Genomic DNA, 25,783 nt, shown 5'->3' with positions numbered 1-25,783 from the left:
AAACAAGTTCAAAGTTAGGGGCTATCCACATTTATTATCTTTTTGTGCTGTCAATTTTGCTTCTACAACTTGGGCGTAAGTCATCAGTGTATATAGCATGTTTTTCTCTTCCGTATTGCCTAATGTAGCTGATACTTAACACACTTAATCTATTGTGGAAAGAGAAAGACTGCTGTGTAAAGAAATTACAATCGAGTAAAAAAGCTAAGTTATTCTAAAATGCATCTTCAATACCTGTTCTTTATGCTCAAGAAATGCAGTTTCAAGTTCTTGCCACCCAGAAACTGGAACCAGCGTATACTGCACGTGGTCACACTGGAACAAGGCCTGGGGAGAGAGTGTTTTCAAAGCGTATCTTATTTAGGACGTTGGCAATTTTCCTTGAAAAGAACCTTAGGACATTAGCAATTTACCTTGAAAAGAACCTGGGGTAGATTAGACGGGTTGAGACACAAAAGACACCGGACAACATTAAGGTTGGTGAAATGTTTATGGGAAAAGCTAGGTGCTAGGAACGTGAGTGTTTACCATATTATTCTGTCAGTTTTGCAAATTACCAAAGTAAAACATCGGGGAGAAATGCCGATATTACTTCCAGGCCTTCTGAAAAGTTCCTGATCCAAGAGCTTGACCAAAACAACGTAAACACTACTATTCAAAACGAAACTAACAGATCTTCCCTAACAGACTATGGACGCCGGGTCGGGCGTGGTGGCTCATGCCTGTAATCCAAGCACTTTGGAGGCCAAGGCGGGCGGATCACCTGAGGTCGGGAGTTCAAGACCAGCCTGACCAACATGGTGAAACCCCTCTTTATAAAAAAAATAAAACAGACTAGGGACGTCCATATTCCCAGCAACACCTACGACACAACTGTACCCACAGTTGTCACAGATTCCTTTCTCTCACATCTCCCATTTGAGAGGCCGCTACAGACCCAAAGCTTCCCCCAAATGCAACCGTTTTGTTTACCTATTCATATTAACAGTTTATTGTAAACATACAAACTAGTCTCTGCCTTCCACTTAACCCACCGTTGGGCCAGGGAGGCGACCTCTCCTCCGAGTCTCCCTCCTCTCACCGGCTGCTCACCTCCCGCCCTGCTCCCTCTCCCACCCTAAGCCTCCAGCACCCATCCTGACTCTGCCCGCCCTGCGCCCCCACCTCCAGCCCGCGCCTACGCAGCACCCTCACCTCTCGCGCCGGCCCCGCCCTCCTAGGGTCCGCAGGACTCACCTGAAGGATCTTGCACGCACACAGAGCATCCACGTCCGAGGCCACGAAGAGAAGGACCCTCTGTCGGGGCAAGAGCGGGCGGGGTGAACGCTGCGACCCGAACCCCGGCCCTCACCTGCCTCCCGGTCACCCACGGCCGCTCCCCCTCATCCCTTCCCCTAGGCAAGGCCTCGGCTGGGGTCCTGGACTGGGAGTCACCTGGCTCTGGACCACCTCGTAGAACTCTTTGCGGAAATCGGACACGAACATAGCCACAGTGGCCGAACACCCGGCGCTAGCGCTGAGGTACCAAGAGCCCCGATGGCGGTCAAGACTCCCGCCAAATCACGGCTCCTCTGATTGGTCCAGGGATCACCAACCAATAGCTTCTTAGTTCCCAGCCTTCCCTTCTTTCTGATTGGACCACATTGGGGGCGGGCATTAGCGCTCTGCCATTCTCGGCTAAAAAACTCCAGCCCGCCCCGAAAGAAGCGTCATCTCTGAGGCCGAACGCAAACACTGTTGCCCTCTTCAACTCTGACTCGCTTTTACCCGGAAACGCGACTCTCGGCGGACATCTTTACTTTGGGAAGAGAAGCCTACTGCTGCCCACTGGGAACCCTAAAGGAAAGTACACTTCTAGCCGTACATTAAACTCAATGACATACCGAATGGGGCAGCAGTTACGTTTGCAATAGCTTCTTGGTGTGGTTTGAAAAAAGGATTTTAGCTTACTTCCGCCCAAGTCCTCGATGGCTGAAGCAGAGGCCGACAGATTAACGTGCATTCTGGGTAGTGTAGTCTCAAGGACAATGGGCCCTACTAAATTCGTTTGGAGGGGACTACTATCAACACGTAATTTCAAAATGACTTCAAGAAGTACCTATAAACGGGGAAGTAAATCAGGAAATGGCATTTTAGTTTTTCTGCTGAGGGTGTTTTAGAACCTAACGCCTTCGCCTGGCCTTTTCTCTTTTGCAGCCGACGCCTGGCCCGGGGCACTCCCCTCCGGGTTTCGGGTCCGGCACTTCCGGTGAGCCTCTGGGGCGGTAGGCTTGGAGCAGCAGCTGCGGCGGCGGCGGAGTGCCATCGTCTTGTTCCCCGAGAGAAGCGGCGTCTGCGAGGAGGTGTCCATCATGGTAAGCGCTGCCCGGCAGCGGGAGGGGGCTAGGGGCCTGGACCAGGGCCGGAGGTAGGGCCAGGTGGGGCGGGTGGGGTCGGGACGGCGGCGGAGGTGCCGAGTCACCGGGGCCTGAGTCCGCGCCGGACTCCTCGGCCGCGCCGGGCACAGGCAGGATCCTTGACCACTAACCGCCCGTGGTTGCGTCCGCGGGTCCTGGGCATGGCTCGCATTCCGTCTTAGCCCAACTTTCCCTCCTTGACGAAGGCAAGGAAGGTTTGTGTCCATTCACGGGTTTCTCAAGTGCTGGACACGCAACAGGTTTCCATAAACCCAAAGTTAGTTGCAGGGTTGTTGGGGATGGGAACAGAATCCGGCTCTCCCCAGGTAGAATCCGCAGCGGGCATCCCCGCTCTTGGGGACACCCAGCTCCTGCCCCAGCTCCGTGAGCTCCGTGCCCACGGGTTCGTGCCTTTGGATATGTACAGCGGTGTTGTGTTCGGTAATGATAAGGATGGGAGCTAATACCTGCTAGCTGTAATTTCCTGTTACGCAGCTTTTAACACCTGTAATCCCTCATCACGCCTTATTTCCTTTAGTCCCTACAACCCCTTTGGAAGCAAGGACGATCATTATTTTAAACATGAGAAAACTAACTTTTACAGAGATATTTTATTCGAGTCACAAAAGTAGAGAGTGGAGAGTTGAAGCCAAGGCTCTCTGTCTGCAAAGCACTCTATGGTACTGTCTTCCTGTCACCTGTTTATTTTAGTAAAGACAGGAAGTGATTGTTACATTTTATCCCAAGCATCACTGTCAAACTCTGTCTTATTTCTCTTCTTGAGTTCATCCACTCAGGAATACCTGATATATTCCAGTCAATGTGCTAGGTCTGAGGGTTGAAAAAGAAAGTGAGAGATGGGATCGGGAGCAGCACAGAGGGACAGAAGGTCGTGTTCGTGGGTAAACTGCAGGCGGGTTGTTAAGTATGTTGCCCCTTTGAGCAGATTTATCTTTTATGTTCAAAGAGAAGAAATGGCTTAGTTAGGGTGGCTAGTGAGAAGCACTCAGGGGAAGCCACCACCCTGTACTGGCTTTGTTCACCTGGAAACGCTTTTCATGTTATTATGCTTCTGGCCAAGGTTTAGTTGAACAGAATTCTGCTGCTTGAAAGAAGAAAGCAGAAGATTGAAAATTACTGTGCTAGAGTGCTAGGGAGTGAAGAGTCATCCAAGATTTTAGGCGGGAGCATGCTGTATTTGCATTTTAGGAGATAGCTAATTCAGCTTGCTAATTTTGGAGTTGCTAGTAAACTGCTTTGTCAGTAGGTGGCCTTCCTTCTATTAAATATATATTTGGTATCAAGTCAAGAAATTTTCTCTAATAGAGATTTTTTTTTTTTTAGTTGTGGTTAAAACAAATTTTTATCATAACCAACCATTTTTAAGTCTATAGTTAAATAGTGTTGAGTACATTCACGAGCAACAGATTTTCAGAACTTTTTCATCTTGCAAAAGTGAAACTCTAATATTAAACAGTAACTCTCCATTTTCTACTACTCACAGCCTCTGTCAACCTGTGTTCCACTGTGTCTCCATAAATTTGCCTATGCTAGGGACTTCCTAGAAGTGGATTCATAAAATATAAGTCCTTTTGTGACTGACTTATTTCACTTAGCATGAAATCATCAAGGGTCATCCATGTGACAGGATTTCCTTCATTTTCAAAGCTGAATAATATTTCATTGTAGTAATACCATACCACAATTTGTTTATTCATTCATCTGTCATTGGACGCTTGGGTTGCTTCCACCTTTTAGCTGTTATGAATAATTGTGCTATGAATATGCGGTGTACAAAAATCTCTTCTTGATTCTGCCTCCAGTTCTTCTGAATATATTTTCTACTGTGAGATTTTATATGGTTTCGGTTACCTGAAGTCAACCATGGTCCAAAAATTTTAAAATAGAGACCACATTCACATAACTTTTGTTGCAGTATATCGTTATAATTGTTTTAGTACTTGTTAATCTCTTAATGTGCCTAATTTAGAAGTTAAGCTTTTTTTTTTTTTTTTTAATTGGAGTCTTGCTCTGTCGCCCAGGCTGCAGTGCAGTGGTGGCTGTCTCTGCTCACTGCACCCCCTGCCTCCTGAGTTCAAGCAATTCTCCTGCCTCAGCCTCCTGGGTAACTGGAATTACAGGAATGGGCCACCATGCCCCACTAATTTTTGTATTTTTAGAAGAGAGGGGGTTTTGCCATGTTGGCCAGGCTAGTCTCGAACTCCTGACCTTGGGTGATCCACCTGCCTCTGCCTCCCAAAGTGCTGGGATTATAGGTGTGAGACACCACACCCAGTGTATAAGTTAAACTTTATTGTAGATATGTCCGTATAAGAAAAAACATATATATGTTTTGGGATTATCTGTAGTTTCAGGTGTCCACTGGGGATGTTGGAATATATCCCCTGTGGATATGAGGGGGTGACGGGAGGAATACTGAACACACCAAATTGATGTATGTTTGCTAAGCCTTTTTTTTTTTTAAGGCTAGTCAAGTGAAGCAGTGGGAGTGGAGAAGGAACAAAGAAATCTGTAACGGTTGTGATCAGGTAGTTGTAAGGATCTTACCTTTTTAATGGCACCATGTTTTAGCTTTGCTTCTTGATGTAAGAAAGCACCACAACATAGTGTGGAGTGTATCTGCTCTGTCCTGTGAGAGCACGCTGGAGGGGCACTAGCCCTGACCCTCAGCAGAGCAGGGGAGGCTTCCTGGGGAAAGGAAAGGTTGGTAATTGGAAGCCAGGGGAAGGGCTGGAAACACTAGGTACCTGCTCTTCCTGCTGCCTGGAATGCCTTTCCCTATTTTTTGCCTGGCTTCCTCTCATAGCATTCAGGTCTTTGTGCAGAGAGTCCCTTCCTAACTACCTATTTAAAATAGCATTCTCAGGAGCCCTCTGTCTCCTTAACTTGTTGCTTGTCTGCAGAACTGCTGGGCACACATGTGTTTTCTTGTGTATATCTCCCTTGCTTTAAGTGTCAGTACCACCAGGACAGAGGTGGTGTCTATTTTGTTAGTGGACATATCACTAGAGTGGCGTTTCCCTTGTGTCCAGATCAGAGCCTGGCAGATAATAGGCACCCAATAAAGAGATGTTTCAATAAACAGATATTGTTTAGGTTAATGATAATAGGAAAAGTGTTCAATGCAGAGCAGCTAGCCCAGGCAGGAGTTTAGAAGTCTGTGGGGCGGTCAGTACAAGTCTCTGAGGTATGCAAGAGGTCGAAGATGGGAGGATGAAGATGGGAGCACAGCCCTGGAGAAGGTTCAGGGCAGGCTTGACATTGCCTCTCTTAGATTTAGTAAGATTACATTGAAGATTTCAGTACATTGTGTTCTTTGACAATGTTTAGCACCATAATTACTCTGACATGTTTTGGGTTTTGACATGAATAAATGTACCTTTGTTCTAATACTGGTTTCTCTTTCCTCCTTCTAGTTCTCTTTCAACATGTTCGACCACCCGATTCCCAGGGTTTTCCAAAACCGCTTCTCCACACAGTACCGCTGCTTCTCTGTGTCCATGCTAGCAGGGCCTAATGACAGGTCAGATGTGGAGAAAGGAGGGAAGAGTATGTGCTTGTTTTTATTTTGAATAGTAACCTTTCCTGCCCTAAGTCTGCAATGCTGTAGCCTTCAACAGTACTTACTTTGCATGTGGGAGTCAGAAACTAGTGTTACTGTGATAATGGTGCTTACCCCAGACTTGCTCAGTTGGGGTGGGGTGCTAATTATGGTTAGGTTTATGGCTGATAACCATTCAGTTCCCAAAATAAATTACGCCAAGTAAGATTCTTTATGAAAGATCACTGTGACATTCTGGCTACCCTAAAAACAGTTTAAAACTTTTTATTAGATATAACAGAAACTGCATTTTGCCTTTGGTCTGTCCTTTTTATTTTATTTTTTTAATATTTCTTAAATATTCTTTCCACAGTAATTATGCCACCTTCAGCCCTGGACCAACTCAGTAAGTATCTTCTGAGTGAGTTAAGAACTTAGATAATATAAATATGGACACCAGGAGTCAGCATGGGCTCCTCAGTACATCCAGACACCAGTGTGCTTTGTGAACATCTGGTTGTGAATTGCTCCTGGAGGGCATGTGCTGGGCTGGGAGAACCTGGGCACAGGCGCTTAGGGCAAGGACCGGGCCCCCTCAGTGCTCAGCTTCATCACTGCCCTGGGTGCTTCAGGTCTCTCCTCTGTGAAGGTAATTCCCCTCTTCTTCCTGATCACCCCCTCCCCCAACTTTCCTCAATATTCTGTCAGGATTAAATGAAGTACAAGTATCAAGTGCTTTGGACAGTGCCGGGGCAGCTGATGCCATTGGCTGGGCTCACTAGATTTTTTTCCTAAAGGAAGAATTGGTCGGCTCACAAGAGGGTACTATAAAGCAGGTTTCTTATCCCCTCACCAAACATCTTTCCTGAGCTCCAGACCCCCGTTTCTATGCCCCAGTGCACCACTGCATCCTCAGCATGTCAAAAACTGAGTTATCGTCTTCCATTCCAGAAGCCACTCCTCTTTACTGGGCTCTTGCCTCTTACCAGGAGTGACATAGGCACACAGGGATTGTTTCTCTGACCCTTTATCCCGTGAGAGCAACCTGGAAACCCATGCCCTAGCCTCATACTATACAGGCATGGAAAATCTCAATCGTGGACAACCCAGTCAGGGATGCAGTCATTGCCTTCCACACCTAAGAGTGTTTCTGGCGTGAATTCTTCCTTTGTAAGGCAGGAGACTGGGGCTGGCCAGGGGGACGGGTTCATGCTTGGTGTTGGGGTCCTCTGGTGGCAGCAAGTAGAGAACAGGTGCTGGCTATGGTGTGACTCACCTCAGGCACTTTGCCCAGCCTGACTCTACAGTAGCAGCTTGACCTCTTTGAACCTCAGTGTCCTCTTCTTTAACTGGGGACACCCACGGTGTTTGTGCATCAGAAGTGCTACAGTGTCTGTGACAACCCAAGCTATCTGATGCCAACCACAAGGTGGGAGGTGGCCATTGAGCCAGCACCAGCTATGGTTTTACCCAGTGGAAGCCTCAGCCCAACCTCAGCTGAGGTCAACAGTGCCATGGAGTTCACAGTTCTCACGAAGACCCTGTCATTACAGAGGAGAGAACGGGCCCCCTAGAAAGGTCTTCCTTTCAGGACATGCTGAACCAGGAGACAGACACCAGGTGTGACCCTTGGCACAGGTGTCCAGAAGAAACTCAGGGGCTGGGTCATTGAGGTGTAGCTCAGATCAGTGTTGTTCAAATCTTTTAAGTGATGGGGGAAACTTTCTGTCCAAATCCTATAGGAAGTCCTCTAATTTATAAAATAAGAGTCTCTGCTCTGGTTGGAGGAAGTGAGGGGGTACAGAGGGACTGGGAGCCCCAGGGGACTTGGAGCCTGTAAGTCTCAAAATGCAGTTTGAGAGTCAGTGGACTGAGGGACGTTGGAGTCTCTTTCATTAGGCCCAGTCTAGTTTACTGTGGACCAGCTGTAGGTCAGCTCCATGGCTTTGCAGCTGGGAGGTGCACTGGGATGGAGGTCCTGACCCCTTTACTGCCAGTGTGAGAGTCACCCTTGGTGATAGGAGGGAGTGCCCACCCCTGCTGTACCTCCATGCTGCTCCCAGAGGTTCTCTGTAGGTTCCTGCCCAAGCTTTTCACTTGATTTGCTTTATTAGAATTTTTAGGGAGATTTCAAGTGGAATCTGCATTACCTCCTAACACGAAATGTGATTTTTGTTGGCATATTTGCCTAAACTAGCAAGCTAAATTCTGCTTTGATGGTTGAATCCCTGGACTTAAGCCAGCAGCCTGGGTTTGAACCCTGGCATCACCACTTGTGTGGTGAGGTCTTGGGCATGTTACTTAACCTGTGGGTCTTGGTTTCCCCATAGATAAAAGGGAATAATGATAGTGCCTACCTGACTGTTCTGGGAAGACCGAACAAGGGCCTTACACATGGCAAACACCATCACTACCATCAGTTCCTTCTCCAGTCCTCCCCCAGGGCCCTGTGTCTCCAGGGTTTTCCTGCCTCTTGTTGCTAGTGCCTCCTTTTTGTGCCTGTGGACCTCTGGGGTCAGCATGCCAGCAGTCTTGCTTACTTGCCTCTGCCCTGCTTTGAGCCCTTACCTCAAGGATCCCCAGAGAGGAGGCATCCTGTGTCGTGACCCTGCTGAGAGCCTACACTGCCTGCTGAGCCTCGGCCCTAGGTTCTACCCCATGTGGTATCCCTCCCCTTCCCAACTACTCCCACATCTGTCCCTGGCCTGTCTTGCCTAATTGCCCACATTTCTGAACTGCCTGGGCTCCTCTTCCCTTCCACGCCCTTGCTCAGCCTGCCACCTCTGCCTGGGTTTCCTCCCAGGCCTGCCCGCCCAGTGCCCAGCCTAAAGAACTCTGCCTCCAGGAGCCTAGCCCAGTACCTCTTTCATTAGGCCCAGTCCCCCTCCTGCCCACAGCACCTGCAACATCTGGGTGTGCTTGTTTTCTTTGTTAGATTTCTACTTTCAAACTGGAAACCTTGGAAGGTAGAGATTTTGTCCAGGGCATGGTTGGCACTGAAATGATTTATGAATAAATGAATGAACACATCACTTTTTAAATGTTGACTTCAGAAAATCACAAGTCTATGCCAGGGCTGTGTTACCAAGTTGCTGAACATTTCCAGGCTCCTCCTTGAGGCATGCACTGCGCTCTCACAGAGGGGGATGCATCTGCCAGAGGAGTGTGGGGTTTGAGGGATAGGGTTGTGGGGAGCCTCCTTTTATGGGAAGGCACAGGCTGAACAGGTTTCCCTTCATAGGAATTGTGCCTCATAGCCTCTCTCTTCTTTTCAGGCCGACTTAACATTACCTATCCCATGCTGTTCAAACTTACCAATAAGAATTCGGACCGCATGACGCACTGTGGTGTGCTGGAGTTTGTGGCTGATGAGGGCATCTGTTACCTCCCACACTGGGTGAGTGGGGCTGCCAGGGTCTCTGGAGAGCAGCCACGTATGCAGAGACACCCCCTGCACTTGAGAGTTCTGGCCCTAGAGCAGGTGGCCCAGCCTACTCCTCCTGCTCAGTGTCTTAGCCTGACCTGATCCAGCGGGAGGGAAGGGATCCAGAGTGGTGCACTGTGCCTTACGTGGGCTTCTTGGCACTGGACGCACCCTTGGGCCACTGTGCTGTGGGGGCAGCCCTTTCTTTGATAGTCGCACAACTGGTTGCCCAGAAACCACAGCTGAGCTGTTCATCTATGATTTCCTGGGTGAGGCTTTTTTAAAAAATAATGGGGCACAAGAGTATTTTTTAGGTGGTCTAGTAAGTAGGGCGTTTGAGGTTTTTATGCTTCCCCCCGACTTTTAGTAGTCTGTAAGAGCGGACGTGTTTTCAGTTACCTCTAATTGAGTCTCCCATATCTCTCAACTGAGCTGCTGTGGGAATGACGCCCTTTCTCTTTACATGCAGGCTCTCTGTGGAAAGTTGATTTGAAGGATGTCATTGCAGATCTGGGCTGGGATATCCAGGGCGTAAGAGCCACCAGAACCTGCCCTCGAGGCTGTATCCCTCAGAGAAGTGAGCAGAACTGTGCCAGTGCTGTAGGGAGGAGCCTACAGCAGTGAGAGTTCCACACAGGTAGCTGTGGCCCACCTGGCTCCTTATTTTCCTCACTCTGCTCTGGCATTTTAGGGAAGCCTACAGAGGGACCTGCTTATCCTTCTCTTTGTGCTTGAATTACATCAGGCATACTGAGGGGCCCCACAGTGAGCTGTGGGCTGGGAACTCTCAAGAGTGCTTGCTTGGCTGCCACCAAGGAGGTGTTCTGAAGCACTCCTGCTGGTGCCCTATCATGGTGAACACCAAATGTTCAGAAGGGATGGCCTTAACTCATGTTTTCTGAGATTAAATATGAATTGGAATTCTGGCCAGACACGGTGACTCATGCCTGTAACCCTAGCACTTTGGGAGGCTGAGGTGGGCAGATCACTTGAGGTCAGGAGTTTGAGACTAGCCTGGCTAACATGGTGAAACCCCGTCTCTACTAAAAATACAAAAATTAGCTCTTCATAGTGGTGCATACCTGTAATCCCAGCTGCTTGGGAGACAGGCAGAAGAATGGCTTGAACCCTGGGAGGCTTAGGTTGCAGTGAGCCAAGATTGGGCCATTGCACTTTAGCCTGGGTGACAGAGTGAGACTCGTCTCAAAAAAGGAATAATATGAATTGAAATTCTGAAGGTCCCTTTCCTCCTGTAGCAGGCGATCTTGCCCATGCTGCAGTGGCAGTGGCCGTCCTCTTCAGCCTGGGTCCCAGGGCCCTTCCCAAAGTCTGGGCCGGCCACTGTCTCACCACAGGAGCCCAGCACTCCCATCACTCCTAGTGCCTCGCCTTCCCATGCTGTCTCCTCACCTCAGCTGACCAGGCCTGCCCACCCTGGCCTATAGTGGGGGCTCTTATGCCTCAAAGCCCAGATTGGCTTACCTGCCCTCCCCAGTATTTGCTACTTAGCCCCTTACTATTCTTGTGTTTGTCTGCAGGTGTCCCCAGGGGCCTGAGGCCACGTTCTGCTCATCCGGTAGAATGCCTGGTCACTGAAGCCACTCTAGGTAGCTGAAGTGTCAGGCAATGACGACTTGCCCAGTCCCCTCTGTGGCTCACCTATAAGAGGAGGTGGTGATACTGGGGTTCTCCTTTAACCCAGAGACTTGAAGCTTGGGTGCCCATTTGTCCAAGCTGTTAGACTGCTTTAGACCAGGAAACTAATTGAATCCCTTTCTTCCCTGGAAAGCCTCTTTAGGTAACCTGGGGCTGGCTTGGGGTGTGAAGCCACCAGGCCACCTCTTCTTGAGTTGACCTTCCAGCTCCTGGCATGGGCAGACAGGTGCCAGGTGTCCCCCATCTGCTGTCTTTGAGGGCATGTGAACCAGTGCTTTTTCTGGGCTGGTTGGTGGGCTCCATCCCACCAATGTTCCCAAGCTACTTCATGGCGAGCCAGTGTGGAACAGGTGCTGGCCTTTCTTCTTACAGCCAAGGTCTACCTGGCTGCGTGTTGTGCTGTGTGCTCTAAAGTGCCGCATGGGGAGGGCAAGGCGTCAGCTCCTCCTGCCTGCTTACTGCTCTCAGGCCTCTTCCAGCAGCCCATTTCTCACCTCAAGCCCTAGTCTGACCTCTGCCTCTCTTCCTCACATCACCTGTGGTACTGTCCTGCCTCTGGCTGAGGAAGCCACCCCCATCCCTGGCCAGACTTCCCTCAGGCTTGCGATTGCAGCCCAGTATCCTTTCCCTCGCTGACAGATTTCCCACATAAATCTTCCCTAAGGGACAGTGCTCCTGGCCTGTGGCTGGCTGACTCTGAGTCTTAGAGTACTTCCTGTTAGAACATCACTCCCAGGTATACCAGACCCCAGCTACCAAAGCCAGTTGCCTCTGCATCCTTCTGTGCCTGCCTGTGGCATCTGATAGAGTGACCACCCTCTATTTCTGCCTTTCCTGGCCTGACAGTCAGCTCTCAGCATGAGTGCCTGGGGTCCTCTGCATGCCTCTGCACAGGATCCACCACACAGGCTTCCCTTGTGGCCTAGACACAGCATCCCAGACACAGCCTTGGCCTCAGCATGCCTCTACCTCCTCATGAGCTCCGTTTCATCTGTGACACAGCCGTCAGCCCCGTCTTCTTTTGGCTGTTCCTTCTCACTGCCACTCCTGATGAAACATTCTTGAAGAGGTGATAACTGGGATTTGCTTCAGGGCATCTAGTGTGGCCTGGGACCGGGAGAGAGGGGGGTGCTGATCGATGGACTGAGCCATGTTGTGAGCACTGTCAACTGTCAGGGCTGGTCACGTGGGGGCTCTCATGCAGTTGTCTCGACTTTATATGTCTGATGTTCCTTTTAAGATGGGCCGGGCGCGTTGGCTCACGCCTGTAATCCCAGCACTTTGGGAGGCCGAGGCGGGCAGATCACGAGGTCAAGAGATCGAGACCATCCTGGCTAACATGGTGAAACCCCGTCTCTACTAAAAATACAAAAATTAGTTGGGCGTGGTGGCGTGCACCTGTAGTCCCAGCTACTCGGGTGGCTGAGGCAGGAGAATTGCTTGAACCCAAGAGGCGGAGGTTGCAGTAAGCCTAGATGGCACCACTGCACTCCAGCCTGGTGCCTGGCAACAGAGCAAGACTCTGTCTCAAAAAAAAAAAAAAAACGGTTTCAGATAAGAGAAGCAAAATTTCATTCCAGGACACAGAGCCCCTGACCTGAGTCTGGGCTACCTGCACACCCTATGCTCATGGGCATTGTGTGTCTCTTTCCCTCTCCTCAGCCGTTGTCTACCTTGTTGGGTTGTTTGATAGAGGCGTATGAAGGCTTTGTCAGATTTTTATAACCTGCACAGCAGACAACTCTGGGGCCATGTCACCATCTTTTGGCCTCACCTATGGTGTGCCATTGCATTGCTTGGTCAGCCTTGCCTGTGCTGCTTTTGTCCTACCTCAAGTGCAGCCCTTCTTGTCCCAGGGCCTTATAAGTTGCTTGTGGGACAGCTCGGAAGTATGGGGGGTGACTCTCCCAGGAAAATGCTCTGCCCCTGGGAGGCCTGGAACTAGTGAGCAACCAGGTGGCCCTATAGAGATGTGTTCATACTGTGTGCTGCAGCAGCCTCAGTAGCACCCTTTATTGGCTTCCTTCCTTCTACATCACTTGATTTTTTCCCCTCCTTCCTTACATAGTATAACAAATTACTTATTTTGCTTCAGGTTCCTTTTCCAAGGACCCAAGTAAGACTGGCCTGCCCAGCGTATATGGAGTGGTGGTTGTGGAGGCTACATCGTCTGTAGGAGTCTCATGTAACCTCTTTTTCCTTTCAGATGATGCAGAACTTGCTCTTGGAAGAAGGGGGCCTGGTCCAGGTGGAGAGTGTCAACCTACAAGTGGCCACGTATTCCAAATTCCAGCCTCAGAGCCCTGACTTCCTAGACATCACCAACCCCAAAGCCGTGTATCCTTTCCAAATAAGCAGAGTTCTTCTAGACAAAGGAAAGTGTGCTGGTGGTTGTTAAACTTCATGTACTTTATTGAATCTGTGCCTGCTTTGGGGATCACACATTTGCTTGTGATTCAAGTTGTGATTTGAGAATAATGGGGTTCAGCTAGCACATTTGCATGGCTCTGGCCGAGTGCACTGTGTGCTGTCTGGGCTGCCTCTGTCACTTTCCAGACACTTCCTGGAGACCACAATGAAGCCCTTTTTTCAGTTGGTCTGTGTCACCTGGCACAAATGAAAGGAGGGAGCAGCTCATCTGCCTTCGGCTCCAGCCCCTTCTTTGGCTCTCTAGCACCCACTCCCAGCCATGCACTGGCCCATGAGCCTCACTGCATGCCATCCTGAGAGCTCATTCACTCCAGGCCGATAGGTACCAATGACTGCAGTTTCCGTGTCAGCAAGCAGAATGCAAAGGTGTCAGGTTCTAGTTGATTTTTTATGTTCACCTCTGAACTTAAGCCAGAAGCCAGGTGTATGTGTTGACAGCATCAGGAAGTAGGCAGTGCAGGTATGGGATGGTGCTGTGTACACCAATTGAGATCTCTAGCTCCATGGGCCCAATTTACCTTGTTAAGATCATGGTGAAACCCTATTCTCAATGTAATGATAGTGAGGAAAAAAAAAGATCATGGTGTAAGAGTGACCACTCCATTCTATTTCTTTTTTTTTTTTTTTCTGTAATGCATACTTGAAAAAAAATAGTTGAACAACGCAGACAGGTAGAAAGTTAAGAAAAGCAGCCTCTCTCCCCAGTAGCCCTCTTTCCAGGTGTGTTCTTAGGAGCAAGGCAGTGCTGGTTGTGCTCTGGATGCAAATGGGCCATATATGTCCTTGCTGCCCATGTCCTGGACACGATGGTCTTGTTGAGCCTCCTGTCCCACAGGTGGGGGAATGTCCTGTGGAAAGAGCTTGTTAATTTGACCTTCAGATCTCTGACCTAGAGGTGCTTGTTTGGCTGTCAGTGAGCAGGAATGGGCCCCGCCTCTGTAGCCCCTTCTAATTTTCTTAGGGTTTTTACATGTGTTGCAATGTAGGCTCTTTTTTTTTTTTTTTTTTTTTTGAGACAGAGTCTCACTCTGTTGCCCAGGTTGGAGTGCAGTGGCATGATCTCAGCTCACTGCAACCTCCACCTCCCAGATTCAAGCGATTCTCCTGCTTCAGCCTCCCAAGTAGCAGGGATTACAGGTGTGCGCCACCATACCTGGCTAATTTTTGTATTTATGGTAGAGACAGAGTTTCACCATTTTGCCCAAACTGGTCTCGACCTCAGGTGATCCACCCACCTCAGCCTCCCAAAATACTGGGATTACAGGCGGGAGGTACCACTCCCAGCTCCAATGCAGACTTCTTATCAGGTTAATCTCAGATGCTGTTTCTGTCAGCACAATTAACTTGTTAGTGTTTGGAGAAAGGGCGTCAACTTCTGTCAGTTGAGAGTCAGCCTGGTATTCTCTGGTCTGGCTGAGATCTGGATGAAAGCAGTTTTGGCTTCAAGCAGAGAAAGTGGGGAAGCTGGTGGCACAGCAGGCGCCAGAGTACGCAGAGGCATGTGGGGAGCCAGCCCCACCGCAGAGGCCTTGTGTTTCCAACCTGAGGGCTGTGGCTCCTCTCCTCCAGCTGCTGTAGTGGAAGTCAGAGAAGAGGCCCTGGCAGGGTCATTGGAGGAGTGGAGGGAAGGACACTCTGCACCATGGCACTTCATGTGTGGGAGCAAAGAAAGTGTCCATCACATAAGGTGCTTTTCACAAAGCTGCTGTGGTTCTAGAAAGCTGTTAGATCAAGCGAGGTGAACCTAATAGCCTCACTCTTTCACTCTTGAGTTGGACTCTCAGTGGCAGGCTCTGGAGCATGTTTCATGTGACCTTTTTATGTAAAGTAATGTAGCAAATTGATGAGGAAGACATGGTTAAAATATTCCACATGAATAGACATTTCCTTGTGTGGATATTTGGGTTCTACCGTTTTTAACTGTTATAAAAAGTACTTGCTGGTTTCTTTTTTTTAATTTTAATTTTTATTAACTCTAAATTTACCAGCTCAAAAGATAGAAACAACAAAAGTATAAATGAAAGCGTCTTTGATTTTGAGGACTATTTGAGAGGACCTATCTGACTCATTAAATCTTTTCTTTTGTACTCCTATAGGACTTTTTATATCCCATAGTATAATTTGTATACAATAAAATGCACACAGATCAGCCAGTTTGACAAATGTGTATACCCATGTAACCAGAACATATCCATGTTCCCTAAAGGTCCTTTCCTGCCAGTTTCCAGCTGACCCTCTGGTCCAGAAACCTCTCAGCTACCTCCCAACTTCATAGATCGGTTTTTCTCAGGGTTCTGTGTGGATGGAACCTCATTGCCCTTTTGTGGTTGGTTATTTCCCCCGAGTTGGTATTTGTGAGATTCATCCATATTACTGCATGTTAGGAGTTCCATCCTTCCCTATTGCCGAGTAGTACTTCGTTGTATTAAAGCTTCGTGTTTTAAGTACCAGCATGGTACAGTCTCTACCTGTTAGTAATCATCTAACCCTTCCTGGAAACTTGTTTCAGATTTAAGGTATCCATCTTGCCATGTTGCCTTGACAGTGTGTCTGCAGATTAGAAAATGCACTGAGGAACTTTGCCTGCCTGACCACCGGGGATGTGATTGCTATCAACTATAATGAAAAGGTGAGCCCAGTTCATTCAGGTCATGCCCGGCAAGAGCCACCTGCAGTGTCCATTCGGATGTTTGAATGGGGCTTCTTTTTAAGCAGGATATGCCTGGATCTTATCACCTAATTACTGCCTACTGTTTAGCTATTAAGTTTTCCTGGGTTCATATTTAGAGCCCTAATTCATTTGGTGACTCTGTTTTGAGGATAGATTGCATTTACAGAGGAACACTGATAGACTTATTAGTCATACCACTGTTTACCTTGGTGGTAAGCCTGCTGGTTCTATCTTGGTTTGAAAGGTCCCCACTGTACCTCTAATCTGAGCTAAGCCCTTTGCGTGGCTGTGGAGACACAGAAACAGCCCGCTGGGTCCTTGTCTTTGGGATTCCTGTCCCACAGAAGCAGACAGGCCCTGCAGTGGGGTCAAGTGCTATGTGGCATCTGAGAAGCAGAGCCTGCCTCTGCCTTAGGACAACACCTCCTGGGCTCATCTCTCCTCCTGGGAGCCCACATCCTCTTCCTCTTCCTCCTGTTTTCTTCAGCTTCCATTTTCCCTTAGCAGCTCCTCTGGGCTTGACCTTTCTGACACAAGTCTATCAGGTCTGAATGCCTCTATTTTCATCCATGATTTTATGCTGTTTAGGTTTCTGGGTCTAGACAACTAACTGTAAAGTGAAATGACAGGACTTCCTCCAAAGTTCAAGTGGCATTCACTTTCCCATTAACTATGGGAACATGTCTGAGGGAGGATGTAATAGTTGGCAATCCTGGTGTGGAGCACAGTAATATGAGTACCCCTGTTCACTGTAGCTGTTGACAGTTGACCCTCCCACAGAACTGCTGCCAGAGCTGGCCTTAGTGTTCAGGAGTGACGGCAGCCTGGTTTGGCTGGGCTTTCCCTGAAGCTGGCACTTAGCTCCTTCACAGCACTCTCTGGTTCCCTCAGAGACTGGGCCTTGACAGCGGTGTCATAGCTGCCTGTGGTTTGGCCGTTACTTCCTTGGTGTCAGTGCAGGGATCCAGTTTATTCTCTGGCAGTTTCCTTGTATTTGAGGCATCTGATACTGATAATCCATATTTTTCAGTTTTGTGGGTTTCGAATCACACTTTCTTTTTTTCCTTTTAATAAACTAATAAATACTCTTGTTGCCTTTAGCTTTGTGGGGCACATTTTAGGTATCGTTTATCTTAACTGAATACGCTAAGCTTTTAAAATTAATTATAGGCAGTTTAATGTTATTGTTTTAATGTTAAGGTAGTAATACTAAATATAACTCTTAAACTGACGATAAAGGATAGTACAGGTACTGATACTTTGCACTGTAAGGGAGGGTAGATTATATAGAGTTGCGTAAAATTGAAACACAGGTTTGAACTTCCACTTTTAGAAGTATGGAAAACGAGATACTGTTGATGGGCCCTTCTGATGAAGGTACTGTTGTGCTTATAGAGGATTTTAAAGACTCAGCAGGTTGCCCTGAAGGCCTATAGCCCTATCGGTGCTCTAGTGGGAGATCTGAATTGGAGATTGGGGTTGAACTGGTACCCTTAAAAGCAGTAAAATAAACACAGAGGAGGGTATTGTCCTTGTCTCAGAAGAAATAAACTCAGATCCTCTCTGGAAAAAGCAGTGCAGTTTAAGCCTTTGGAGTTGCTGTGAATTGAATAAGCAAACAAGAATGCATAATTAAACCACCAGACATACAAAGCAGAGACAATAAAAATTAGATCCCTAAGGAAATCAGTGTTAGAATTTCTAGATACAAATGTAAAATAATTAGATACAAAACAAAGATATTTTTTAAAAATGGAATTATAATAGCAAGCAACAAAAGGCTATCAGAAATAACCAGAAAGATTTGAAACACAAAATGTTAAACAACAGCTATAAAAGACTTAATGAAAGATCTGAAGAAGTAGCAGAATTTCACATAGAGGAGCAAGGAACTGGAACATTTGTTGAAGACACTGAGAAGGTCAAACATGCCCATTGCTATCTCTGTAGGAAAGAATGGAGGAATTGTAATAATCCGAAGAGATGGTAACTGAAATTGATTTAGAATTGGTGGTCAGCCCAACATTACAGGAAGTTAATAATGTATAACAAACAGAATAGCCGGGCGCGGTGGCTCAAGCCTGTAATCCCAGCACTTTGGGAGGCCGAGGCGGGTGGATCACGAGGTCAAGAGATCAAGACCATCCTGGTCAACAAGGTGAAACCCCGTCTCTACTAAAACTACCAAAAATTAGCTGGGCATGGTGGTGCGTGCCTGTAATCCCAGCTACTCAGGAGGCTGAGGCAGGAGAATTGCCTGAACCCAGGAGGCGGAGGTTGCGGTGAGCCGAGATCGCGCCATTGCACTCCAGTCTGGGTAACAGGAGCGGAACTCCGTCTCAAAAAAAAAAAAAACAAAAAACAAAAAACAAAAAAAAAACAAACAGAATAAGCTATAGGTAGAAAATACCAAATACAGAGAGGTAAGCAGGGAGAAAACACAGTACCTATAGAAGAACAGCAAGCAGGCCTTTGAATAACAACAGTTACAGCCAGAATCAAGTGGGTATCATCAAAACCTTCCTTAAAGAATAAGGGCAAAGTAAAAATATTTTCAGCTGAACCAAATCTGAGAGAGGTTATTTACCAATGGAATTTTAAAAGCATGTACTTTAGGAATAAGCATTATCCTAGAAGGAAAGCAAGAAGGAATATGGAATAAATAAATTGACAAATATGAAGCCAAGTTAAATGTTGCCATATAAAGCAGTAATAATGTTTAATGTATGAGGCTTAAAAATGACATCCAAAACATTGGAAAAGAGTGAGTCTTTAGACTCACTCTTTTTTTTTTTTTTTTTTGAGACAGAGTCACGCTGTGTCTTACCCAGGCTGGAGTGCAGTGGCGTGATCTCGGCTCCCTGTAGCCTCCCCCTCACAGGTTCAAGCGATTCTCCTGTCTCAGCCTCCTGAGTAGGTGGGACTACAGGCATGTGCTACCACATGCAGCTAATTTTGTATTTTTAGTAGAGATGGGGTTTCGCTTGTTGGCCAGGCTGGTCTTGAACTTCTGACCTCAAATGATCCACCCACCTCAGCTTCCCAAAGTGCTGGGATTATAGGCATGAGCCACCGCCTACTCTCCTGAGAGAGTTGTTTAGAATTAAAGTGTTCTCTGTTTACAGTTCAATAAAGTAATAAAAAAGATAACTGAAGCTGGGTGCAGTGGCTCACACCTGTAATCCCAGCATTTTGGGAGGCTGAGGTAGGCGGATCACTTAAGTCCAGGAGTTCAAGACCAGATTGGGCAACATGGCAAAACCCCATCTCTACGAAATACAACAATTAGTTGGGCATGGTGGTGTGTACCTGTAGTCCCAGCTACTTGGGAGGCTGAGGTGGGAGGATCGCTTGAGTTTGGGAGGCAGAGGTTAAAGTGAACAGTGACCATGCCAGTGCACGGTAGCCTAGGTGATAAAGCAAGACTTTGCCTCAAAAAAAAGCAAACCCTGAAAAGTGTACATACATATTGAATGTTTAAAAACAGTATAGGCCGGATACGGTGGTACATGCCTGTAATCTCAGCACTTTGGGAGGCCAAGGTGGGCAGATCATGAGGTCAGGAGATCAAGACCATCCTGCCAGCATGGTGAAACCCTGTCTCTACTAAAAATACAAAAATTAGCTGGGCATGGTGGTGCACATCTGTAATCCCTGCTACTCTGGAGGCTGAGGCAGGAGAACTGCTTGAACCTGGGAGGAGGAGGTTGCAGTGAGCCAAGATCGCGCCACTGCACTCCAGCCTATCAACAGAGTGAGACTCCGTCTCAAAAAAAAAAAAAAAAAAAAAAAAAAAACAAAAGCATAAAATCAGATATCTTAAAAGATAAAACGACTATGAAAAATTTTTATACTAAGAAATGACACAACTTGATAAATTCTTTCCCAGAAAAAAGTATAATTGAAATTTGACTAAGAAAAAAATAGCCTAAATAATTGTATAGACAGTCAAATAATTGAATATGAAAAATCTTAATCCAGGAAACCTAGGCCCAGATGGTTATATATGCAAGTTCTTCCTCATATTCAAGAAATAAATTGCTCTTGGATATTCAAAGAATATAGAAAGAAAAAATATTCTCCAACTCATTCTCTGAGGTCTGTATAACCTTGATCACCAAAACCAGGCAAGTATAATAGGAGAAAGGTAAATTACAGATCATTGTCACTTGACACAGATTTATAGATTGTAGATAAAATATTGACAGAAGAATCTAGTCATATATAAGGAAGATTCTATATGGCAGTTAAGTGTAATAAAGCTCCAGTAGTTAAGATGTCATATGATGCTGGTGCTAGAGTAGACAAGTAGGCCAGTGGAACAAAGCCTTATATACAAAGAACCTTGGTCCACCACTGAGGCAGCATTGACGTCACCAGGCAAAGGAGATACTGGAGTTGGGGAATCTGGGATATTGACCATTCCTAAGATGAAAAAACAAATTGAGTTCCTAACTCACACCACAGTCAAAAATAAATTGCAGATGAGTGGATAATACACACACAATGGAATTTTTCTTTTTTTTTTTTTTGAGATGGAGTGTCGCTCTTGTTGCCCAGGCTGGAGTGCAATGGCGGATCTCAGCTCGCTACAACCTCCACCTCCTGGGTTCAAGCGATTCTCCTGCCTCAGCCACCCAAGTAGCTGGGATTACAGGTATGCATTACCACGCCCGGCTAATTTGTTTTTTTTTTTTTTTTTTTTGTATTTTTAGTAGAGATGGGGTTTCTTCATGTTGGTCAGGCTGTTCTCAAACTCCGGACCACAGGTGATCCACCCAGCGCAGCCTCCCAAAGTGCTGGAATTGCAGGTGTGAGCCACCTAGCCTGGCCTACAATGGAATATTATACACTTTAAAAAGAAGGGGAATTCTGACACATGCTACCACATGGATAAGCATTCTGCTTAGTGAAATAAACCAGACTCAGACAGACAAATACCATGATTCCACTTACATGAGGTACCTAGAGTAGTCAAATTCATGGAGACAGAAAGTAGAATCACCTGGGCACAGTGGCTCACATCTGGCATCCCAGCATGGAGGCCAAGGCTGGAGGATTGTTTGAGCCCAGGAGTTTGAGGGTAGCCTGGGTAACATACTGAGATCCTGTCACTACAAAAAAATTAATAGAAAAAAATTTAAAATAAGCTGGGTATGGTGGCATGCGCTAGATGTGGTTCCAGCTGTTCAGGAGGCTAAGGCGGGAGGATCAGTTAAGTCTGCCGTGAGCCATAGTCATGGCACTGCACTTCAGCCTGGGGACAGAGCAAGACCCTGACTCAAGGAAAAAAAAAGAAAGAATGGTGGTTGCCAAGGCCTGGGGGAAGCAGGAATCAAAAGTGAATCTTTAGAAACTTACAGTAATTTGGCATTGCTGTAACCTCCACACATGGCTACACAACCAGTCCTTGTCCTGGTGAGCTCTTAGGGTCTTGTGTGGGTTGTGTCCTGCTTCTGTGCAGGAGGACCACGTGGCAGTCCAGCAGACTGCACATTTTTAAAAACTAGGTCTTCTCGGGTAGTTTGAGGAGCCCCAACCTAGAAAAGTGGTCCCATAGTTGAAAAAAAAAAATGTGTGTAATATTATACCAGTACATAGAAGTAAATGGAAAATGTCACAGGTATCTTTACTAATTGCAATATATTCTGGTATTTCTAGTGTTCTGTCTTCCAATTCTTTTTTTTTCTTTTTTTTTTTGAGACAGTTTCGCTCTGTCGCCAGGCGCCAGGCTGGAGTGCAGTGGCGCGATCTGGGCTCACTGCAACCTCCACCTCCTGGATTCAAACAATTCTCCTGCCTCAGCCTCCTGAGTAGCTGGGACTACAGGTGCGTGCCACCATGCCCAGCTTATTTTTGTATTTTTTTTTTTTTTTTTTAGTAGAGATGGGGTTTCACCATGTTGGCCAGGATAGTCTTGATTTCTTGACCTCGTGACCCGCCTGCCTTGGCCTCCCAAAGTGCTGGGATTACAGGTGTGAGCCACCGCGCCCGGCCCAATTCTTTTCTTTTCAGTTCTGCTTACAGCCCGGTTGGTTTTATGACCCACTGATTGGCTGTGGCCTGCAATATGAAAACTATAGTGAAGCATGAGCCGAGCCCTAGGAGACATGTTTGAATGTTCATAGTAGGGTCATTAACATAGCAAAATGATTGGGAACAGGCCAGATGCTGAGTGGATAAATGGAAGTATATCCACACAATGACAGATCCTTTTTCGTTCCTTGTCTATTCAAAACTTATGATACTTTTAAAAGTAGATATGACCCTGCTTAGGGTTTTTTTTTTTTTTTTTTTTAATGGAGGAACTATCCAGACTGTTTAAAATGATGGTAAAAGCAAGACATACTGGCTGGGCGTGGTGGCTCATGCCTGTAATCCCAGCACTTTGGGAGGCTGAAGCAGGCAGATCACAAGATCAGGAGTTCAAGACCGGCCTGGCCAACATAGTGAAACCCCGTCTCTACTAAAAATACAAAAATTAGCCTGGTATGTTGACACACACCTACTGTCCCAGCTACTTGGGAGGCTGAGGCAGGAGAATCACTTGAACCCGGGAGGTGGAGGTTATGGTGAGCCAAGATCGTGCCATTGCACTCCAGCCTGGGCAACAGCGCGAAGACTCCATCTCAAAAAAAAAAAGCAAGACATTTTAGATAAAAGCAAAGAAGCTGAAATGATGCAGGAAAAAGTAGATAGCACCACTTTTAATTTCTATCCTTCTGGACATTTTTTATGTGCGTTTTTTATATATGCAAGGTCATCTTAGACACAAGCAACATGACTGGTTTTAAAATTTTTTTCCTGTTAGTTGCATATTATACCATTGTATAGCTATAAATTTATATGAAAACAAATATAATTCAGCTGCATTTTGAGTATACAGACAGTCCCTGACCATGGTTCTAGAATTTTTCAACTTTATGATGATGCAGACATGATATACCTTCAGCCATATTTTGAATACCTATACAACCATTCTGTTTTTTATCTTCAGTACCGTATTCAATAAATTACATGAGTTATTCAACATTTTATTATAAAATCTTTTTATTGGATGGTTTAAGGCAGGCTGCACTGTCTTGTCTGGTAAGTTAGGAGTATGAATGCATTTTCAACTGAGGATGGGTTTATGGGACTTGGTTTCATCGTAAGTCAAGGAGCATCTGTATACTAGTATTAGTGACATTGGTATGAGGATTCTTAGAATTTTCTCATTGGGTACTTAGCTAGTTATTTTCTTACAATAAATTTCCAAGGCTAAGCGCGGTGGCTCCCGTCTGTAATCCCAGCTCTTTGGGTGGCTGAGGTGGGCAGATCACCTGAGGTCAGGACTTTGAGACCAGCCAGGCCAACATGGTGAAACCCCATCTCTACAATACAAAAATTAGCCAGGCATGGTGGTGCACACCTATAGTCCCAGCTACTTGGGATGCTGAGGCAGGAGAATTACTTGAACCCAGGAGGTGGAGGTTGCAGTGAGCTGAGATTGTGCCACTGCACTCGAGCTTGGGTGATAGAGCAAGAGTCTAAAAATTAATAAAATAAACGATAAAGTTCCAGAAGTAGTGAACTTTCTGGGTTAAATGTTGTTGGTGTCTTTTGCAGTTTGCTGTATAACTACCTTGTCTAATTTTAACCACATCTGGAGAACAACATCTCTTCAGCGATGGGCATAGGGCAGCCTATCCCCTATGACATTGTTGTCACAGCAAGAAGTGCAGCTGTGGGTTGTGTCACAGGTGTGAATGATGTGTCGTTCGTAGGAGCCAGTAGAGCTAGAGTAACATGGACAGTGACGCTCCAGTGCTGCCAGGAAACCACCCAACTGATTTCTCTGTTTGCCCCACAGATCTACGAACTGCGTGTGATGGAGACCAAACCCGACAAGGCAGTGTCCATCATTGAATGTGACATGAATGTGAGTGGCTCTGTCAAGTTACAGTGAGCTTGGGCCCTGGAAGGATGGGCAGTTGGTGACCACTGCAGGCCAGGGCGTCAGGAGGGCATCAAACAGCCCTTGGGACTCTTTGGGTAAAGAGGAGGAGGATGCTGTCAGAACATCATTAGGAAACTGTGACCAATCTATCTACAGGCCGGTTGGGGCAACAGAGTTTGCTGCCAGTGCTGCCATGGTCTGCTCTGACCTGTTGAGGAGTGAATATTCTTAAGAGCTAAGAAAGCGTACTCAGCCTTCTGAGTAGGAATAAAGTGCTGATGCACACCGCATCCTGGTTGTATTACTAGGGAATACTGCTGAGCAAAAAAGGCCAATCACCAAAAGTTACTTTATTATACAGCTAGTGCTCGACTTACGACCACAGTCGGGACTGCGGACCGGTCGTAACACGATTTGGTCGTAAGTTGAGTAGGCTATATGTACAGTTGAAATGGTGCACGCGGAGATGGTAGTGCCGCCGGAAGCTGGTCCGCACTGTCGTACGCCCAGCTGGGCAACGTTTGCGCTGCCAGACGCGGAGCAGTTGTGGCTAGCAATTGTGGTCGTAAAGTCGAATGGTCGTAAGTTGCATAGGTGGTCAGTCGATCAATACCTGTATAGCGTCCTTGAAGTAACAGAACTTTAGAAATGGAAGACAGACTAGTGGTTGCCAGGGGTTAGGGCTGGCAGAGGGGGCTGGGAGACAGCTGGGTATTGTTATAAAAAGACAACATGGGCAATCCTAGTGGTGGTGAAACCGTTCCACATCTCAACCGTGGTGCATACATGGCCCTACACAGTGATTAAATTGTATAGAACTAAAAATGCACATAAAAACATGTAAAACTGGGGAAATCTGAATAAGAATGGTGGGTTGTGCCAGTGTTGATATCCTAGCAGCAAAACTTTAATTCTGTAAGATGCTACCGCTGGGAAAACTGTGCAAGTGTACAAGGCATCTTTCTGTATTATTTTTTACAACTACACGTGAATCTACAGTTGTCTCAATTAAAAACAAAAAAGATAAAGCCAAAGGTGGCCATGTCTCAATATTTTACTTTTAAAATCCTGGAAACACAGGTGGACTTTGACGCTCCCCTGGGCTACAAAGAACCTGAAAGACAATCCCAGCATGAGGAGTCGACAGTAAGTGTTATCCCCAGTGTCCTTTGCTCTCCTGCTGCATGCTGCTTTGTGAGTTTCTGGCAGCAGCTCATGGGTGGCCTCTGCTAGTGTTGGTGTAGTCATGACTTCTGCTTCCCTTCCAGCCATGCTTCTGGGGGACATCCTAGCCTGGGGGGTGGGGGTGGCGGGAGGGAAGCTGGGTGTCCCTGCTGAGGAGCTCACCTGTTTTTCTTTCTCTCCCTGTCAGGAAGGTGAAGCTGACCACAGTGGCTATGCTGGAGAGCTGGGCTTCCGTGTGAGTACCAGACCACTTGACTTATGTTGCCGTGTCCTCTGTGCCTTGGAATTAGGATACTCACTCAAGCTTTTCTCCGTGTTGCTCGATGAACATCATCAGGGGCTGGGTCTCTGGGTACCTGTGCACATGCAAATCTGCCACTTGCTCAGTTACCAAACCCTTTTATATCCACTCTCTGGGAATCTTCCCAACAGCTCCATAAGGCAGCCCAGCTTTTTAAGAATTTCTAACCTACCGAAGAGTTTAAATAGTACAGTAGACATATACTCTTGCCCTAGGTTC

General features: G+C 46.8%; 2 protein-coding genes across 3 annotated transcripts in view; one reads left to right on the top strand and one right to left on the bottom strand.

Annotated features, from left to right (window-relative positions):
- CDC45 (cell division cycle 45) overlaps positions 1 to 2,187 on the bottom strand; it is a 42,906-nt gene extending 40,719 nt beyond the window's left edge. The window contains exons 1-3 of the mRNA XM_032269779.1: positions 1,435 to 2,187; positions 1,237 to 1,296; positions 235 to 327 (exon numbers count right to left, since the gene is read on the bottom strand). Of these exons, the coding sequence (XP_032125670.1) occupies positions 235 to 327; positions 1,237 to 1,296; positions 1,435 to 1,485 (204 nt within the window). The 5' untranslated portion in view covers positions 1,486 to 2,187. The remainder of the gene's footprint in view (positions 1 to 234; positions 328 to 1,236; positions 1,297 to 1,434) is intronic.
- A 36-nt stretch (positions 2,188 to 2,223) lies between these two features.
- UFD1 (ubiquitin recognition factor in ER associated degradation 1) overlaps positions 2,224 to 25,783 on the top strand; it is a 29,477-nt gene continuing 5,917 nt past the window's right edge. Inside the window, exons 1-9 of one of the 2 annotated variants that reach the window (XM_032269780.1) lie at positions 2,224 to 2,354; positions 5,834 to 5,966; positions 6,332 to 6,364; positions 9,234 to 9,355; positions 13,245 to 13,375; positions 16,025 to 16,097; positions 23,992 to 24,060; positions 25,159 to 25,224; positions 25,451 to 25,498. In XM_032269780.1, coding sequence (XP_032125671.1) covers positions 2,352 to 2,354; positions 5,834 to 5,966; positions 6,332 to 6,364; positions 9,234 to 9,355; positions 13,245 to 13,375; positions 16,025 to 16,097; positions 23,992 to 24,060; positions 25,159 to 25,224; positions 25,451 to 25,498 — 678 coding nt within the window. In that variant the 5' untranslated portion in view covers positions 2,224 to 2,351. The remainder of the gene's footprint in view (positions 2,355 to 5,833; positions 5,967 to 6,331; positions 6,365 to 9,233; positions 9,356 to 13,244; positions 13,376 to 16,024; positions 16,098 to 23,991; positions 24,061 to 25,158; positions 25,225 to 25,450; positions 25,499 to 25,783) is intronic. The other variant, XM_032269781.1, reaches the window with a different exon arrangement.

This window comes from Sapajus apella, unplaced genomic scaffold, assembly GCF_009761245.1.
Source record: "Sapajus apella isolate SASKATOON/1434 unplaced genomic scaffold, GSC_monkey_1.0 scaffold198, whole genome shotgun sequence".
NCBI classification, from domain to species: domain Eukaryota; kingdom Metazoa; phylum Chordata; class Mammalia; order Primates; family Cebidae; genus Sapajus; species Sapajus apella.
Note: the sequence above shows the minus strand (reverse complement) of the source record. Positions and strands in the feature narration are given on the sequence as shown.